Source organism: Sodiomyces alcalophilus (genome assembly GCF_042370955.1).
Source record: "Sodiomyces alcalophilus JCM 7366 unplaced genomic scaffold ACRALscaffold_2, whole genome shotgun sequence".
NCBI lineage: Eukaryota > Fungi > Ascomycota > Sordariomycetes > Glomerellales > Plectosphaerellaceae > Sodiomyces > Sodiomyces alcalophilus.
Window position 1 is genome coordinate 1519299 of NW_027263533.1, and position 19183 is coordinate 1538481.

At 53.2% G+C, this 19183-nt stretch overlaps 5 protein-coding genes across 5 annotated transcripts; 3 read left to right on the top strand and 2 right to left on the bottom strand.

Moving 5' to 3' along the window:
- Positions 1-122: 122 nt before the first annotated feature.
- ACRALDRAFT_1047703 (uncharacterized protein) lies at positions 123-3507 on the top strand. Its single transcript, XM_071015517.1, has 3 exons — positions 123-322; positions 419-880; positions 966-3507. The coding sequence occupies exons 1-3, from the start codon at positions 280-282 to the stop codon at positions 2717-2719; spliced, it is 2259 nt and encodes a 752-aa protein (XP_070876713.1). The 5' UTR covers positions 123-279; the 3' UTR covers positions 2720-3507.
- Positions 3508-5466: 1959 nt separating this feature from the next.
- On the top strand, positions 5467-6822 carry ACRALDRAFT_206958 (uncharacterized protein; the record flags this gene model as incomplete). Its single annotated transcript, XM_071022142.1, has 14 exons — positions 5467-5489; positions 5550-5615; positions 5656-5683; positions 5752-5884; positions 5914-5950; positions 5990-6085; positions 6143-6158; positions 6248-6277; positions 6320-6367; positions 6433-6528; positions 6555-6572; positions 6649-6662; positions 6700-6738; positions 6804-6822. 14 exons carry the CDS (start codon positions 5467-5469, stop codon positions 6820-6822), a joined length of 663 nt encoding a protein of 220 aa, XP_070876714.1.
- Positions 6823-10195: 3373 nt separating this feature from the next.
- Positions 10196-11139, bottom strand: ACRALDRAFT_1074631 (uncharacterized protein). The gene is made up of 2 exons (XM_071018266.1): positions 10820-11139; positions 10196-10737 (listed from the first exon to the last, which is right to left on the bottom strand). The coding sequence occupies exons 1-2, from the start codon at positions 10985-10987 to the stop codon at positions 10579-10581; spliced, it is 327 nt and encodes a 108-aa protein (XP_070876715.1). The 5' UTR covers positions 10988-11139; the 3' UTR covers positions 10196-10578.
- Positions 11140-15228: 4089 nt separating this feature from the next.
- On the top strand, positions 15229-16425 carry ACRALDRAFT_1068222 (uncharacterized protein; the record flags this gene model as incomplete). Its single annotated transcript, XM_071017541.1, has 2 exons — positions 15229-15370; positions 15449-16425. 2 exons carry the CDS (start codon positions 15229-15231, stop codon positions 16423-16425), a joined length of 1119 nt encoding a protein of 372 aa, XP_070876716.1.
- Positions 16426-17263: 838 nt separating this feature from the next.
- ACRALDRAFT_206961 (uncharacterized protein) lies at positions 17264-18996 on the bottom strand (the record flags this gene model as incomplete). Its single annotated transcript, XM_071022143.1, has 10 exons — positions 17264-17342; positions 17391-17531; positions 17562-17597; positions 17638-17696; positions 17729-17761; positions 17785-18120; positions 18156-18283; positions 18383-18605; positions 18641-18850; positions 18898-18996. The coding sequence occupies 10 exons, from the start codon at positions 18994-18996 to the stop codon at positions 17264-17266; spliced, it is 1344 nt and encodes a 447-aa protein (XP_070876717.1).
- Between the last annotated feature and the right edge of the window lie 187 nt (positions 18997-19183).

The following is a 19183-nucleotide window of genomic DNA, read 5'->3' on the forward strand; positions in this document are numbered from 1 at the left end:
ATAAGATAAGGACCCACTGCTTTCAACGTTGCCGTGGCACCGCGCCAAGTGTTTACATTGGTACCAACGGACCTTCTATCGGTGCCCCAGAGCGAATCATTGCGCGGGCACAAAGTTGCACCGTTAGACTTCTCCATTCACTTCACACCTCAGCCGATGCAACTCAACATAACCAAAAGGTAAGTCAGTACTACTAACCAAACAGGCTTCTTGTATACCGTCTATGGAAGTGGCCATTTGGGTTCTCTGCCCATTCTCTGTCAACCCCATCGTCTCACCATGACGACCGAGAGCGACAAGTACGAGGTGCTCGAGAAGATTGGTATGTTCACCGTCAGTGTGAATCTGCAGAATTCCATCATGTTGCACCTCCACCTCCACCGCCTTTGTCCTTGCTAACAATCAAACACCATTGCAGGCCATGGCTCCTTCGGTGTCATCAGAAAGGTCCGACGCAAGAACGATGGCCTCGTCATGTGTCGGAAGGAGATCAGCTACCTGAAAATGTCTGCCAAGGAGCGTGAGCAGCTCCATGCCGAGTTCCAGATCCTCTCCCACCTTCGACACCCCAACATTGTAGGGTACTACCACCGAGAACATCTCAAGTCGACTCAAGACCTTCATCTCTACATGGAATATTGTGGCAATGGCGATCTAGGCAGGGTCATCAAGAACCTCGCGGCCAAGGGGGAGCGAGCTCAGGAGTCCTTTGTCTGGAGCGTCTTCTCCCAGCTTGTCACCGCCCTCTACCGATGCCACTACGGCGTAGACCCCCCCGAGGTTGGCAGCAATGTCCTCGGCCTCTTCACAACCGCATTTCGACCCAAGGTGCCTGCTGGCACCATGACCATCCTTCACCGGGACCTGAAGCCCGAGAATGGTACGTCCCCTTTGACTCGAGCTGTCCCATGCGGTGACCCGATGATACTGGCAGGGCTAATTTTTTTCCTCCTTCTGATTTCTAGTCTTCCTCGACGAGAACAACTCGGTCAAACTCGGCGACTTTGGTCTGTCCAAGATGATTCAATCCCACGATTTCGCATCCACCTACGTCGGCACGCCCTTTTACATGTCGCCCGAGATTTGCGCGGCCGAAAAATACACTCTCAAGTCGGACATTTGGTCGCTGGGCTGCATTATTTACGAACTTTGCGCACGAGAACCGCCGTTCAATGCCAAGTCGCACTTCCAGCTTGTCCAAAAGATCAAGGAGGGCAAGGTGGCCCCTCTCCCGGACATCTACTCCCCAGAACTCATGGGCACCATCAAGGACTGCCTTCGCGTCAACCCGGACCGCCGACCCGACACGGCCCAGCTCCTCAACTTGCCCGTCGTCCGGCTGATGCGGAAGGAAAGGGAGGTGGTCGAGCTCAACAAGGTTCTGAAGGCCAAGGAGGGATCCCTCAAGCTCAGAGAGCACGAAATACAGCGCAAAATGGAGAGCTTCGAGGCCGAGAAGAACTACACGAGGCAGGAGATGGATAACGCGCTGAGGAGGGAATGGGAGGTCAAGGCCCGCCTGGAGATTGACCGCCACGTCCAGATGGAGGTGGAACGCCTGCGAAAGCGGTACGAGGACGAAGTGCAAGCGCGAGTGAAAGAGGAGTTGCAGAAAGAGGCCGCTGCTGCTGCTGCCGCCGCCGTCCCAACCACCACCCTTCAGCCAGGGCCGGCGCAAGATACAGACTTGTCTTCGTCGACAGGCAGGTCAGACTATCCCTACTCTTCGGTCGGTCACACCAGCGGAGAGGGCGACATGTCTTCTGCTACCGACCTCACGGAGCTCTCCGACCACAGCCCCGAGGCGACGTCCATGGTTCCGAATATCAAGAGGGTTTCCCGCACGCCTTTCGGTCGTGCCCAAACCATGTTCGCTGGAAACCCCGCCGGGACGCCCATGGACGTCGAAATGGCCTCCCCTTCTCCCGTTACCATCGCGAACCTCTCGCTATCGCCCCGGCGCAACGAGGCCACCAAGCCTCCGGCTGCACACCCGGGTAACATCTTCACCGCCAACGCGGCCGCCACCGGCGGTGCCGACGCCCTTTGGAGGGTGCCGCGCGAGCCCATCTGCATCGACTCGGATGACGACGACCTCATCCCGTCCCCGACTCGGAATATCAAGTCGAGACAGAACCCCTTCAACGCCAGGAACCGGCCCATGCTCCTGTCGCAGAAGACGGCGCCTGCGCCGCGCCTCAGGTCGAAGCTTTCGGGCACGGCTCTCAACTCCAACAAGTCTCTCCCCTCTGCACCGACAACAGGGGCTGACGGGGGGCGTGGCGGCGGGGGCTTCGGGCAGCAGCAGCAGCCGGAGCGGTGCCCCTCGCCCATCCGCCGGGTTAGTAAGATCCCTTCGGCCACGAACCTGCACGGGGCGGCGGCTGCGGCGGCCCACAACGGAACCGACGGAGCCGGAAACAACTCGTCTCGGAAAGCATCCAACCCCAAGCAAGACCAGGAGTCTCTCGGCAAGGTGGCTGCGAAGAACAACATCAGGGGCAGGACCTTGGTTGAGCTTCAGCAGGCCCGCGCGGGCGGGCGGCCGCTCTCGGCGCTCCCGGAGGGTGAAAACACGAGCCCGAAGCGCAACTTCAAGGACCGGAGTGCCGGTCGTCGGTCCAGCGCTGATGCGCCAGCTGCGGTGTGGGACCCGGAGAAGGACGAGATGCCGAGTCCGTTCCTTGTGCGGAAGAGGCAGCCCCTGATTCGGGCGTAATTTTTTCCCCCTTCTCGACCACCGAAATGGAGGAACAGCAGAAGGTTTTCCCACCAAGGAACAGTTCTACATACAATTCTAACCACGACTACGTCGGGGTCTCCACGGCCCGTGTCTCGATTTTTCCTTTGTCTCTTGGAAAGAGGAGTGGGTGTGAGGAGAAGACACCCGATGGGAGGGCACATGCGAAGGAGGAGTTGTGGCGGGCCATGTGTGATGAAATGTTTTATACCGGGCGTTTCTTTTTGTGCCCGACCACAGGATATCTGGTCCAGAGCTGTCGATATAATACGACGCATGCCCTGGCGTGGAATGGAGGAATCGAGGGGGGGAGGAGGAGCCACAGAAGGACGGTGCATGACCAGGCGCACGGCGTTGGTGTTAGACCTGCAGGCCGGACTTTTTTTTGTTTCTCGCTCGTTTTTACTATCTTCTTTTTGTCTTTGTGTTGTCATCTTCCCGTCCTGCTGGTTCGAGTTGGCATGGAGCAGCAGGTGTTGGAGAGGGTGTGTTGGGTCTCACTGAGGTGCTTGCCATTGGACTAGGCATGGCGCCGTGTGTCTACGTTGTATGCAGAGAGGCATATAGATTCCAGGAAACGAAGCGAGATGATCACGTCGCAAATGTCATGCAGGGTCAATCACTCTCTCGCGTGTTGTTCCCTTCCTCGGTGAGGATCGACGACCAGTGTCTTACATCTTGGAGCTTCGCCGCTCCTGGAGCATGCGCATCGCGCGGTGGTGAGACATGGCTCTCTCTTTTTACCACGTTCATCTATGAGTTTTGATCTTTTATTGTCTTTCTTTGTGCACACGTATTTCCGCCGTCTCAGTTGACTATCTACATCTTCGCACCGGGGAAGGTCGGCACGAGTTGACCAACCTCTGGGGTCGTGATGCGGCACAACTGGATCAGACCTCAGAGCTGAAGGTTGCCATGGGACGCGGAATGCATCAACTCAGTTTACAAGTTCTTCTGCGGCGCTAGAACAATCTCCCGATGCGCTGTCTCGCGAGCTGCCTAAAGATTCACCTATAGCTGCCTGATTGTCTCAACACTGCGCCGTCAGAGTACCCATTCCCATTCCATTCATTGCATTAGCCTCTCGGGATCCCGCATCCTCCGCCCCTGTTTGCTGGCCCCCGAGGTTATAGTGGGGGAGACCTGCTTTATGTCTTTGACCTGTGACATGTGGTTATTCCCTTATTCTACATTGAGATTTACGGGCTTCCCGTCGGAGACACTCACCTTTCGCATCCTCTCTTTGCTTTTCCCGCCAAAATAATTCTGTCAGATCCCGTGTGGGGTGTTTGGTGAAAGCCGGGGGGTTTGGGGGCTTTTGGTTCGGCCATGTCCTCCTTAACCACCCCTTCTCATATCGGGTAGGGAGCCGCATGGCGCTCTGCCCCAGCGGCTACTGCATGCCAACGCACTGATAATGTCTCGCTCTCATTCTCGACATGGCACATCTCTTTTCGTGGCTGGAGACTGGCAGCCTCAAGCAGGAAATGGATTGTGCAGCAACCCCGAGTTAGCAAGCAAGAGAGACAGAGAAAAGAGGCGACACCCGCGACACAACACTGAGACAAACGACCAGCTGTTTCGTTTCTAGTGGCACTTTTGTACGCGAATCTGCAATCAATCATCTCGGGGAGGAAGAAGCAGCGGTTCTCAATACAACGTACAACGTACACCGAGGAGCGGGTTGCGGCCGGGCGTGCCACGAGCAGGACTGACCGGGCCAGGGGTCAGTCTCAAGCCACGTCACACGTCGACAGAGGGGGCTTGACGGTCCCCGAGCCGGCAGTTTACGCGAGGCTTCGGCGGGATGAGGCAAGACAAACCAGCTGCAGCCACCAGTCATTCAACCCTGTCCCGAAGCAACCCTTTGTTTCGCGAGGAAGTGATGTGATATGATAAGTATGCTCGGTGTTTATCAGCCCGACACTCGAGTCTCACCACCCGACTCGATGCCCTCCCTCGCTTTATTGACAATGTCTCTCAATTGTGTCGGCCACACGTTTGTCTCTCTCTCTCTCTTTAATCTGTTCGGTGCAGGGTTTCTTGCGTGTCTGTTTCGCAGAAGGGTGTCGATGGCGACGGTGTTGCAGGGGCCCTGGAGCAGCTCGGCATTTGACGCAGCACAGAGCACCCGCGCGCCGATCTCTGTCGATATCATGGGCCCGTTCCTTTCCCTCGCGACTGCATGGGATGCTTTCCAGGCACCGCTGTCTCCTGGCGACACGTCTCAATGTCCGTGCCGGTTATGCCCTATTATTCCCCGTGTTTGTCCGAGTTCGCTCCTGTAGGTGGTACGACGCTCCCGTTGATGGGACCTTGACGGCCTTGCGTCCATCCACCGATATTAGTGAGTACCGGTAACCCGCATCCCCCTTGTTCGGTATCCCGCCGAAGTGATCCACAATTATAGTGGATCGCTCAGGCGGTGCACAGCTTACGGAATCATAGTAGTCTCGGTACATTATATACAGGATCATAAGTAACTTTAAGGTACCTTCCCAGCTAAATATAGTGGTGAGATACTTATAAGGTACCTCTACACTAAGTATACAAATACAACGTACTATACACGCCGGACTACTTATTTCTTTAGGACCCTAAAATTACGGATATTGGTTCTAGTTAAGGAATTGGCTTTAGGAAACGTGTTATAATATAAGGGAATTCCAGTCTTTCTAGAAGTCTACGTCTTAGTAAATTCGCGGCTTTAGTATCTTTGTGTCTATATGTACCGAGACTTTGGATGGAAGTGGCGCGTAGACTGTAATTTCCTAAGCCACGATCGGACTTGGTGATCTGTCCTAAATAGGAAGAGACCCACTGTAATTGTGGATCACTTCGGCGGGATACCGAACAAGGGGGATGCGGGTTACCGGTACTCGATATTAGTGAGATGGCAGTTGATCTTCCAACAGAGAACATGCCGTATTGACAGGGTATCTCGTGCCCAAAGACCATTATCCTTGATATAAACAGGAATAGGAATAGGATGAATACCATATACCGGCAAGTGGGAGAGCAGGCGGGAGAACAGGGCAATGAGCATGGGTTTTGATCATCGGGACATGCCGACGGCAGAGAAGTCCGAGCGAGGCCCCCGGCTGCCCTGTGTCTTGGCTTCACCTTGCCGGCTCGCCTCGCGCTGTCGGTACGTTGTATGCACAAAGCTCAAGCCCAGACGGGGCAGAACTGCATACATACAACGTCAATGTACGTGTACTGTACAAAGTTGTATCGTTGTGCATGTAGGCAGGCGTGGGATCTTCTACCCAAGGCAGTGCAGGACAGATCTTCCCGCTGTGAATGCATATTTCTTCCTCTTAAGCAACCCAGTCTCCATTTTCGGTGTCGTTGTACGTGGGGTTGCTAGATTAACGGCTAGTTACGTTGCAACAATCAAAGAGCGCACCCGGCCGCCGTGTCCGATAAACCGGCTCGCGCAATCCGATAAGTCGCCGGGTCGAGCCGTCGGTGGTACGAAGATACCTGCCAAGTAATTAATGACAGCTGAGTAAGCTCATCCTCATCAGGGGATTTGTACTCCGAAACAACTCCGTTTACAGACTCTGTACGTTGTAGGTACCCAGTATATGTACAACGTATGAACCACCACTCTATATTTCGTACGTTGCATGTACAACGATTGGCATCAGACGTCCGGTATCGTTGTACCGCCGTTGTGTACAATGTAGATCCTGCTCTCGGATACCAACCATCTTGACACTTCGATACCACACTACCACCCTCTCCTCTGCATGTTAATCAACACAAAGACGATCGCGCACTTGGTCCGTGATCTGACTTGACAGCACAGGAGCACCCGCCGGTAGAAGTGCACGGGGGAAGGGTAGGGTGGGGAATAGATCAACTAAGCGCCAGGGGGTCCCCTGTCCGCCACTCTTCTGGAGCCTCTCAGCGAAGGGTGGGAGGCAGGATATTGGCACGGGTGGTGGAGACAGGGGCCATTGTAAACGGGGCTGCATTCGCTTGGGTCTTCCGTGATGCTTAGTAGTCGCTTATAAATTTGATGGCTCTGCGTTGGCCATCTCGTTGCGAGTTGAAGGAGCCTTGCGGCTACGTGACCTTCCGTCTCGGGCTGGAATATAATATACGCATAGCATACTTCGTACGCCGCTTGCCATCGGCTAGGCACTACGTAGCATTGTCTTCCTGCTAATCTATATGGAGCGAAGGAACACCGGCGAAAGGCCCGTATCGGTGAATTGTTCGACGGTGAATGTCACGGTTCATTAGCCGAGATAGATGACCGTATGGAAGTGAATAGCTTCACACGGCGTTGCCGACGAGAAGTGGTGAAATAGGTTGCAAGTCAATCCTAGCATACCTAACATCCATCGTACAACGTTCAACGCAGAGGAATGCTGGATATCTCCGTTCGCATTCCCCACAATCGATAAGCGGTGAGAGAAGAGCCCTGTCAATATGAACATTCTGAACGTTCCTTGTCACATGTCTGTCATCTGTCAGTTTAAAGTCTGATGGACACTTTTCTGGGTCGGACAGTTGGGACTTTCCGGGAGCTTATAATAAATCCACGTTCCCGTTTGCTGTTTGCTGGTACATACAACGTAAGGGCGCTACTGGGGCAGGGGATTGAAACGGCACGGGGGCAGACTTCGGCGCGACGATCCGAGCGAAGTGCAAGGGGTACATGTAGTGTATGTAGGGAGGAGAGGAAATAAAGAAAGAGAGGGGTTTCAATGGGCTCGGCGAAGAGGTTGGGGATGCATGAGAATTGTCGTCGACATGACATGGCAAGTGCTTGGTGAGCGTCGCACCGCCGAGGTCATGAACTGGCTTCTCACTAATACACCAAGTCTGGGCGCCCGGCCACATGGGACGATTATGGAACTGAGCCCTTATTATCTCGACGTGCATGTGGTACGATTGGGCCATCCGAGTTGGTAGGTGAGGACCTTGTCCTGACGTGGCTATATCATAGTCTATTCCTTCCCTGGAGAAGCCAACGAGGAAATGCTCACCTGGCATGATATGGCGAAATTGCTGATCGGAGGTTTGCCTGTTTATGAACGTCTTATGTGCATATTGCCCGAGGATGGCGGGAACCGATTTTTTTTTCTTTATGAAAGTCATTCTCCATGAAATCATTCCCATGGAAACCACTTGGCTTCTCACTCCCACAGATGGCTCGTCGTGTCAGATTCCGGAATATTGAATATTGGGGACCCGCCAGGTTCCAAAGTCAGAAGTCAGACCACCAGACAGGATAGGATTCATTCAAGCGCATGACGATGAGCAGCTGCAAATCCCGTTCTAATCTCTCCAGACCAGGAGCCATAAAACGCCGTGGATATTGAAATCTCGGAGTGATGTCGAGCAGCGAGTCTTGTCCGTTGATATGAGGTTCCTCGAATGTCTCGGAGTAAACCTAGCAGACATGGATCTTCCTGATACGTTGTTGGAGGTCTGGTGGCACTCCAATTTGCTCTGTGTGTCGAGATTGGCTGCACGGAGACAGCCGAGACATTCAAGTGATCAAGTTTGTGATCGACATCTAATTATAAAGGCGCGCAAAGGCAGGACGAGGGATCTGGTCAAAAGAACTTCATTGCGGGTATGCATGCGTACAAGGAACGTATTGTATTGCTCAGGGAGGAGTGACTGAAATGGGAAGAACTTGGAAGCCAAAAAAAAAAAAAAAAAAAAAAAAAAAAAAAAAAAAAAAAGTCTCATGCCGCGCCCCACCATTTAACCGCTCGGAGAATCTATTCCCATTCAGTGATTTATGTGCCGCAAAGGAATATGCATCTGACTGATGCGGCCGCTGCTCGGACAGGAGTCGTTAAATCCGTACGGTGTGTGTTGCCGCAACTAGAATCGCTACCGAATTGGCGGGAAGGCTTGGCTAGGTGGGCTGCTACCTATGTAATAAGCTTACCGGTTACCGGTATTACCCGGGCTTATCCACCGTCCCAGGTCGGTATTCATCCCAAGTAGGTACTGTATGTACATTGTACAACGCAGTTTACCACGAAAAGGGACGCCAAACAAGGCAAGGCGCGTATTTGGAGGTAGTCTCTGTCCTTTGCCCTGTGTCCTTTGTCCTTTGAAGACCGTCGGCACCTTTGTACTATTGAATGCATAATGTTGGCAGTCAATAGCTCCTTGTACGATAATGCTTCGTACTACACGGGCGACAAACATCGGGTCCCATTTCTGTCGCCCGTCATTTTGCATCTCTGTAACCGAGGCGGCGCTAAGGAGTGATGAACCACCGGACGAACATATGGGGCGTGTGTGGGTGTGCCGTGATGCCTCTGGGGCGCGACGGGAGAAGAAAGAATAAAGGGACGAGGAACAAGCCGACGGAATCTTCGGGACGACTCGTTGCTGGACAATGAGATGACGTCCGTGGTTTTCGCGTGGCCGGAAAAAAAAAAAAAAGAACAAAAAAAGGTGGGGGCGTGTCTGTCTCCAAATCCCATGTGAACATTTGTATGTACAGGTACCTGGTCTAAGCGAGTTTCGGGTCATGTCGATCTGTTCTCATCTTTTTTTACAATATACATATACTTGCTGATGAATGCAGTTGTTTGTGTCCGATGATCAGGACAATGCCAGTCCGCCATGTAACATGGCAGCTGACGCTATTGAAATCGATCTTCATCCGGGTAGCTTAGTCTATTTGGAGCAAGTTGTTCGGTCCAGAAGAGAGTCATGTCTGTTTACAGTGGTGTACGATAGGTATCCGTACGTTGTACAGTACAACGTATGTACTCGGTATTTGTGTTTTGAGGAAGAGAAGGAAAAGAACAAAAAGGGGGTGGTGTTAGAGTAGCGGGTGTGGGAAATGGTGTCCGTCCCGTTGGTGGGTTGGTACGTTGTACGCTAGGATGACTAGCCCAAGCAAGCCACCACCCCGCCGGGACTTTCCATGGACCTTCTACGATTGCAGCCAAGGAATTCTTTTATATTAACCTGCAGGACCACGCGTTGGCGTGTGCCGATCATGATGGAGACTGGTTTGCTGACTTGTTAGCTAAACAAAGTACTTCGTATTGCGCCCGCTCGTTTTAGTAAGGTACCTATGTAATGCCGGGGGGTTCTAGGAATACCTACACGTGGATGTGCGGACAGAATTACTGCGCTATCGACGAGTTTTGTCAGCCCATCTTCTCGTATCTCCTGGGCAAAAAGGAACGGCCTCCTCGGTACCAGTAGAATGATGAGATGAATCTTCTTTTTTTCCTCTTCGACAGGGTCTGGCCCACACCACCTTTATCCCGTCTCCCCCCTGCCATGATCGACAGATCACCAACACGTCTTATCCGTATTTGGCAGTCTACCCCGGTGGTCGATCCCTCAAGTGCCATCCAATAAGCAGCGGCGGTTAATTGGGATGGGGTGTCGGCCCAGGAAAGCGACATGTCGTCACGGCTCTTAGGGTAGAGTTCCGGTACCTCTGAGTGCCCAGGGCGTCGACTTTTGATTACGTTGCGCAGAGCGGCACAACAAGTACCTGTTGGTGGCCCGTGCACCAGTGTTCGAGAAACTTGGTACTCAGTACAACGTATTCAAGTGATCCAACAATCACGATGCCAGCGACTCGGTATGTATGTATTCGCATATTAACGCAAAGGGTAGGAAAGATATTCTTATATGAATACGCCCTTTGTTCCGAGTACAGTACGTACAACTGCCATAGATGCCGCTCTCGTAAGGACATTGCAAGTCATTCGGGAGTGGCTTTCGATGAGACTCGGCTTATTCGTACATGGAATGAGGCGAAAGCAGTGTCAAGTGAACGGACGGACTCTCTCGTCATGCAACGTCAACAACCGACAAACAAAGCCGTTTCAAAGTCTCCCTGACATGGTCGCGGTTGGAGGGCTGGCAGGATGACGCAAAGAGCGTTTACTGTCAATCGCGGATCGACGAGGCAGGACCAGTAGGAAGAGCAGACGCTCGGGTGGGTGGGTTCTTTGTTGGTCACCCTGAGTGATTTGCGACTGGCACTGCAGCACGAGATTATTAGACATCGACGTCAAACCGACGAAACAATATCGGGGGGCGAATGGGAGGGGAAGAGGCGGCGACGTTTTTGCTTATGTGTGCATTATCCAGCGCCAAGAGGTTGCATGAGGTCGCATGATTGACGGTCAGCGTCGTGTCGTGTTTCCAATAAGACGGAAGCGAGTGGCGCACATCAACCATCGCCAGGGCGTATTGGGCGTATCGAGGCAACAACAAAGGAGCAAAATGCATGTGGAGGTGGCTTGGGATGGTACGGGTTGGGGATGGATGGTTTCGATACCAACGGTTGCCCCAACTTGGCGCACCGTTGGCGTGAATCGGATCGAATGATAGCGGACATGGACTTCTTAACAGTCTTAATAAGGCGATCCAGGGCGCATAAGATGGAGATGCGAGCCAATGTCTAACCGGCTCTATCGTTGTATGTACAACGCACTACAACGCAACGTACTGTACTTCGTATGGTGATCAGAAATCAGGCTGGAGGATCACAAAATGTACGGTGCAATGGCTGCATCCAGCGCAGTGCTGTGCACCTGGTTATATCAGACGGTGAATTAAGGGGGGTGAAAGGTAACATAATTAGAGTGACAGGCCTGATGGCCCGAGGTACGGCCGCCCTTTATTACTACGTCGTCGAAACCAATCAGCACCCATGCGCCAATGCAAAAAGGTCGATCGTGGACGAGGATGGTGGTTGGCGTTTTCTCTCATTGTTTCGTGCAGTCTATGGTTCGAGTTGGATTCCTGGCAGTTCCGAATGCGGTAATCCGATCGTAAGATTACCACGGACTCGTTCCTGTGATCAACATGGCGATACCAGCGTTATAATTAGCGTTGATCAGACGGTAAAAAGACTGGGCGTACGAAGTACACCGGTTGCAGGCCTAAAGACCAGTCGTTTTCAGGAGTACGTTGTACACATTTAACAGGAACTTGACGCTTAACCGAACCGTCGGATCCCAAGCTTTCCCCATCGCCCCAGCATAAAGTACGATACGGGTAATTACAGCTGTCACTAGCTCAGGAAGATGAATGAACTTTTTGGTAGTGTTTGCAGAGCTCGTGTTTGCTACCTACCGGTGTCGATAGGACGAGACGCGGAGCTGATTCCTAATGAGCATTTCAATGACACCCAACACCGCTGACCGCCTTAAGATGGTCATTTTCGAGACTCAAACTAAAACGTTCGGCTCGGAATTAGCGTCAGAGGTGACGGTGGCGCAGTGGGTCGCCCCCTTGATCTGCCTAAGCGAAGTCGACGGAGCCGACACCCTGGCGGCGATCTGCCCCCATTCCGGCCAATGTCTGACGCTATGTGACCAAGTCGACGGAAAGATCCGTCGGAATGCCAAGCACATGGGGCAGCATGACATGGTTACCCATGGTGTGATGTCTCGCTTTCTGTTTATTCGTTTCTTGGTAAGCGGTGAAATGGCCGACCTACAGGTAAGTGCGGGTAGGTAAAAGTATGGGTACGTCGTATGGGTATGGGTATTTGTCCGTAAAATGCTACGAAAAAAATCGAAAAAATCATGGGAACCTGAATATCGAGCAAGGAGAGATGGTGTTCGCGCGCCTTCTTGTCGACGACTAGGACCCAAAAACCGACGTTGAAACAAAGTGACCTGGGGCCCAGGCCGCGTTGCTGGCCTTTTTGCACCCTATCACGAGGGATTCCCCCCATTTTCCGTCGATCATTTCCCCATGATGTTCTGTCATTTTTGTCCCGAGGCGGAAAAAGCAAAGGGGGTGGAGGGAAGGTGGGAAGGGAACTGGGGGTAACCGGCCGAGGCCTTGTTAGCACAAGCCACATGGTGACCAGCGAGATTCTAGTCGCTGGGAGGTGGGCACGGCAGGTTTTTTTTTTTTTTTTTTTTTTTTTTTTTTTTTTTTTTGCACTACAAGGCGTGATCGTCGGTTACAAAGATTCTCCGGCCCGGCCAATCTGAACACGACATGGACAGACACACTAAAATAAAGGGAACACCCCCTACAAACACCGGGCTTCTTATGCATGTATTAAACATGCGACTCTTAGTGAAGGACATTTTCCGGGGACCATGCGATCCGGAACACAGTTATTCCCCGCCAAGCACAAAAAGTTTCGGCAATCGCGAGATTTAGGACGAATGCCGTGGATGGCGTTTCCGGCCATGATAGATTTATTACCTTGGTGAGTCGGAACGTACGTTGTAACGAGGCAACGGCGCCGGTCGAGGTTACATGGGAGATAGGACGAATCTCCTGACCCAGCAATTACCGTCCAAGCGGTGATTCCAAGTGGTGATCGTCTACCACACCACGGCGTCTACACTACATCTAAACTAGTGGAGACCGAATCAAAGCTCGAGGAAATGCCGGGCCCTGATAGACGTACCGCACTATTGGTTCTGTGCCGATGGTCCCACCTCGATATCACGACCATGAGGCACGGATACGTGCACATGACAATCAAACGACCAAGCGCTTTTGATTATAACGTGCGTTGTACACGAAGGAGGTGTCGTCCGAATAGTTGGGATGATATTGTACGACAATGGACTTGCATTTCAAGGCATTCGAGTTGACGCTTTCTGTCGCAGGCAGGTTGGACGCATACAAAGTAGCCATGTCTCTTCGTTCTGTTACTACAATTAAGCGGTATCTGACCAAATGGACGTCCCCCTTCCATGCCTATAGGACGCGCGAGTTACTCTTGAGTGCTGAATATCAGTATCTTTTTTCCTTCTTCCTTCGAGACGGCACCGACGGGATAATAAAGTGAAAAAGAACAAGACGGGGACAGACGACCCAGGGAGGGGGGTGAACCCTGGATTGTGGGCGGGAACAGCCCCTAATATGGCAATGGTGGTCCGAGGGTGCTCATGCATCAGTGCATTAAGAGGCGGGCTTGGTTCGACTCGGGGCTAGCTTGTTCCCATGGCTGCAGCTATGCTATGCTATGCTATGCTTGGTAGCCTCCCACAACTCTGGATGGGCCTTGGGATCGCGGGCAGTCGGGACTCTTGGCCGTGAACGGCTGCTGGTTTGATTGTACAACGTACGTGGTAGAGCCTACGTGGTAAGGAGTCGATGCATGTCTACGTACAACGTAAGTACGTTGTATGCTCAAGCCGTCTCCTGGGCACTTCAGTTCATCGCCAACTTGATGGAAAGAGAACAATGTCCCAGTGCCGGCATTCTACACTATACATACACTACAACGATATACGGGACATCACCTCCCCTTGAAGCATCAACGAACTCCTGACGACGTAACGCGACACCCTCGGCCCACACCCCCCAGCCTGACACACCCCAGACAGCCCGCGAGTCAGAAGAGAGACGTCAAACGACGCAATTGTTCATCACAGGGGGGGCGCTATAGCCAAGGGACGTGCCGTCGGGGTCGTTGGCACAAGGATCAGAGAAGACATGGGGCATGGGCATGCATGGGATGGGATGGGATAGGATGGTTGACCGGTTCTCCATTCCTCTATCAACCATTCTCGATGCTCCATGTCATTCATGCGCCCACGCCCTTGCCATGAGTCGCTTGCCCCTTGTTCCACCCTATGCTTCTAGTGCGTGGATATCCGTCCATCCGTCCGTCTACCCATGTCCCTGTCCATGCCCATGCCATGCTCATCCCTCACCAAAAGAGCCCCACGGCCCACTCTCGCACATTTTTGTGACAATGCCACTCAACCCCCGTCGAGGAGTGAGTGGGAATCCCCGGGCGAGGAGGATCGTCGGCCACTCTGATCATCCTTTTCCCACTTCAGAAACATGGTCCGGCCCGGGAAGATCTCAGATGAAGGCCCCCTTGCCTCCTGCTTTGTCTCCTTAATCCCCGCTACGTTGTATCCATACATACCACTACCGTGGTGTTCCCTGATTAACCTACCTTGCCACTTTGCCCGTGAGAGCCGTCTGACGAAGAAACAGATGATCCTCGACACGACCTCTTTCCGGTCCCTTTCCCCCCCTCTTATTAAAACTACCTATTCCCCCCCTTCTCGCCCGAATTCTTCCTGTTTGGCAAAACTCGCTTCCGAGAAACAAGTTCACCGATTACACACCACTCCATCCTCAACTCATCTCACCTTACGTCTCACCCAATAATAACCAACTGCCCTGGGTCCTGGTTAAACCAATACAACTAATATCCATTTATTATCGGCCTCTTCCCACGTCAAGACGTCGACATCGTAAAGGCTCTCGAATCACATCGCCACGCCGCTCAGTCATTCGTCACTGCTCACTTATCTTACGTTGACCCGCACATCAAGAGGCGAACGAGTGAACGAACCATCCTCGCCATCCATACCACTGGTTGTTTGAGTCGAGGGAGCAGAGGAACCAAAAAAGTCATGGCGAACTCAATATCATCACACACCTACTACTCGTCACTACCACCACATCATCAACATCCGCATCAATCGCCTGCACCGACAACTCAATACCCTCAACCACCACCATCGCCCCCCATGTCCGACTCATCATCAACAAGGTGTTCTCTCCCTTCCATCTCGAACCTTCTCGGGATCGCAGACCAGAGGTCACCTACCAGCGAGAACTACTCTCACCTCCAATCCCCGACACAACCGCATCATCACTACCAAACACGAGGTACGACCCAGAAAATTCGCCCATCTCACATCCCAGTCCTTCCAAGACCATTTTTTGACTGACAATGTAATCGTATAGCGTCTTCACCACAGCACTACCACCAAGACAAGAAGGCGGACACAAGGCCAGGCTCATCGTCTCATCATGGATCTGTCCACCAGCAGTCCCGCTTCCCGCCAACCCCGCCCATGAGCATGGACACCTCCTTTGACCATCACAACTCGCCTTCAACCCGCTCTATTAGCCATGTTCCGCCTGCACCCCATTTGGCCGCCCGCCCGCAGCAGCAGCAGCACCACCACCACCATCAGCCGCCGCCACCGCCGCCCTCTCGGCAGCAACGTCACCCCAACTACTACCACGAGACGACTCCTTCGTTGGAAGCAGACGCCGGCCAACAACAACAACAACAACATCATCACCATCATCACCATCACCAGATCCTCCACCGCTCCCAAAACTACTCGAGCCCGGTGCAGCATCCCACCGCACCACCGCGCCTCTCCATCCCCCAAACCAACCCCTACCATCCCCCTTCGCAGCATCAAACCCCCATCTCCGCCGCCGGACCACCTTCCTACTCTTCTCCCATCCACACCACTCCTCCCCCTCCTCCACCTTCATCTCACCCAGCCGCCCAACAACCACAAATGTCCGGCCTCTACTACCAAAGACCACTCCCGCAATCATTCCCCCCGCGGGGGCCCATGCTCCCCGTTGCTCCTCAACCACCTCATCCCACCGCCGCCGCCGCCGCCCCCTCCGGCCCCAACCCGTGGCAGCACCACCACTACATCTCCCCCGCCGCGGCCGCCAGCTTCCCGCACAGCCAGGACCGCTACGTCTGCCCGACCTGCAACAAGGCCTTCTCGCGCCCCAGCTCCCTCCGCATCCACAGCCACAGCCACACCGGCGAGAAGCCCTTCAAGTGCCCGCACGCCGGCTGCGGCAAGGCCTTTAGCGTCCGCAGCAACATGAAGCGCCATGAGCGCGGATGCCATAGCTTCGATAGCGGGAGTGCCGGTGCCCCGATCGTTGCGTCGCGCGGTTCATAATAACGAATTGTCTTGTCTATGAGACCAAAAAGGGGTGGCATCTTTAGCCACGACATGTGCGATTACCTCCCATCCATTGTGGGAGTAGGATGTCAAAAATAATGGGGGAAAAGGACGGCGTTCCTGTTGTGTCTCCTTTTTCTGTTATCGGCTCACTACTGTCACGGCCTGGGCCTGGATACAATCACGGTTGTTTTTATTGATTTCTTGTTTTTCTACCTCAGGGCGCAGGGAAAGACGCGAAACTGGGCGTCCAAACACGGCGAATGGGTCCCAATGATCCCCGTGTCGCCACCGGCGTTTTGGGCATTTGTGCGGGCGTCTTTTGGTTTTCTTGTAGCAGATCCCTTCCTTTCAGCGGAAGGAGATGCAGGCGGCACTTGTACATATGGATACACTGGGATATAGAGACGCAGACCACACTGGATCATACCCAACATGTTTTGAACGGACTACGGGTCAAGATGGCGAATTGAATGAGACATTGTTTTGTCTTGAAGACTTGTGCCTTAACCTCGTTACAACCCCTTGGCTTGTTCTCGCCCGTCTCATCGTCGCCGCGGATGGAGATAATTATTCATGAATTATGCAAGCAATGATCGACGCCTGGCCTCTTCGACCAAGATGATTTCTATACTCGAGACTGGGTTGGCCTTGCTTGCTGCTTGCGTGCGGATTACACAATACTATTCGTCTCGTCTAGTCTCACTTGTTGATTAATTAGTCCAAGACAACACAGCAAACAAGGCTATAAACAGAAAAGGGCGTCGATTATCCTTCTTGGCTTCGATCGACATGATCGCTTAGCACGCGTGGAGACGGAATTAGCCACGCTGGTCTACTTGTTGGTGTTAAATAAGGACGAATAGAGAGTCGGTGCGAAACGTGGCGCCTGAGAGACGGCCTGCAGGATATTGCTTTGAGACAATGATCATGCCCAAGCACGGCTTGCCATTCTTCGGGACGAGGACGCGAAGATGACGGAAATGAGCGTGCGTACATACTCTTCTCCACCTCGTGGTCTCGTGGGTTGAAACTGCGCTTGCGTCACTTTAGTCAAGTTTGCCTGGCTGACGGGCCCAAAGCCACGCCTGACTAGTAGAGTGCTTGCGGTGTCTTGGAAGCTTTCTACACACGGCCGGGCGAACTTGGCGTACTTGGACCTTGCCGATCTTTGAAAACAGCAGAAAATCCGGTCTCGGAGAAAAGCACCCGCCGGCGCATACGAGGTAGTATGGATGGAGGTTCGTTTGTTTCCCCGATGCCTGCAGCTTTCCAGTGTTTTTCGCTGGCTGGGACACACGTACGTCCGACGGCGTATGAATTTCTTGCCCCCCTGCTCTGTGCGATGTGCCGTACCATGTAATGATCATCGCCCTCGGACTCCATTGCCGGTGCCCCGCCATTCTTAAACGCCGAGGATGCGGTCAGTCTCGACCATGGTCTTTGTATGTAGTCGTCGTGAGGAAGAGTATAGTTTGGTTTGTCATTCGAATTCAGGGGGTGACGGGACCCCGAATATCCCTTCATTTGCCATCCTCGCATAGTCGGTTTCGCTCCTGCAGTCGCAACGCTGCGGAGGCACAAAATCCGAGACATGCAGGCTTCCCGCTGCGCACTCCTAAGCGAAGCTACACCGGAAAGAAGGGATGGACGATGGGATGGACCAGAGCCGGCGGCTGCGGCTAACGGGTTCTTCAAATGGGATGCTAGTCTGAATCGGGCAACACTTGGCCAAGGATCTGGAAGTACCGGTACCTGTAAATTCTCCCTTCAGTTTGAAGTGAAGTGGTCATAAAGTCAGTGACGACGAAGACCGATGTTGGGCGGATATTGACTAGGAGCGGGAAGATGGCCGCTAAAATTGTTGTTTACGTGTAGTTTCTCGAATTCTTCGTTAGAGGGATACGAAGGACTTGGTAGATCACCGGTCTCACTCCCAGCCACTCTAGGCAACCTGGGTACAACGACGTGTGTAACGGAAGTTGCCGTACTTCGTAGATGTACAGTACGTGCATCTGGGTATTAGTGTGAAACGATGCGTTACAGTTGTACATAAGTACCTGAGGCGGTGCGAGGAGGACGGGTGCCGTTATACTCGGATCGCCAGATTCGCACACTGCCGGGTTCGATAGCGTCCCAAAGTTTGCGTCTATCGCCCACTCGTGGCATAGATTGGCCTTTCCAGGTGTTTGCACCTATGTATATAGCGCACCCCGTCGCACATCGGGTGCGAAAAGGCATCTCTCGCTAGGCGCCAGTGTCGACACGGGCTGTGGTCTCTGTGATATTGATTGGACATGGCCCAATTGGCGGCGGGTAGAGAACAAAGCATGGGTGGGACGCAAACGGTGGGAAGGGGAATCTCTGGCGATACGATACAACGTACAGCAGTGACTGAATGACTCGGGGTCGGGACGGGCGGCTACCGGCATGTCGTAGGACGTAGGATCCGGAGCCGTTGTCTGCGACCGGGTTTTGTGGCTCCTGCTGGCCGAGGGAGGTGATAAGGCGACGTCGAGGATCCGGTCGGTGAGGCGACAACGACGCAAGGTAGGTACATTGGGTCATTTGGACCAGCTTCTATTTTTCACTTTACCATGCAAGCCGAGCGAGTGACTCAGGTGCTTTGAGGCGGGAATGGCAAGTGCGATAGACCGACCACTGTTTGAAAGAAGGAGCCACCCGCACTCGGCATCTTCACCTTCCACAGTTCACTGCCTTTCCCCGCCCCAAGTACGTTGTACCTTGGATACCC

Bases quoted from the DNA above. Each gene is read 5' to 3' on its own strand.
- ACRALDRAFT_1074631 (XM_071018266.1), bottom strand. From the start codon at position 10,987: ATGCATTTTGCTCCTTTGTTGTTGCCTCGATACGCCCAATACGCCCTG. The intron at 10,738-10,819 runs GTCGCCGCCTCT...CTCGTGCTGCAG, and splicing joins ATGCACACATAAGCAAAAAC to TGCCAGTCGCAAATCACTCA.
- ACRALDRAFT_1047703 (XM_071015517.1), top strand. From the start codon at position 280: ATGACGACCGAGAGCGACAAGTACGAGGTGCTCGAGAAGATTG. The intron at 323-418 runs GTATGTTCACCG...ACACCATTGCAG, and splicing joins CGAGGTGCTCGAGAAGATTG to GCCATGGCTCCTTCGGTGTC. The intron at 881-965 runs GTACGTCCCCTT...TCTGATTTCTAG, and splicing joins GGACCTGAAGCCCGAGAATG to TCTTCCTCGACGAGAACAAC.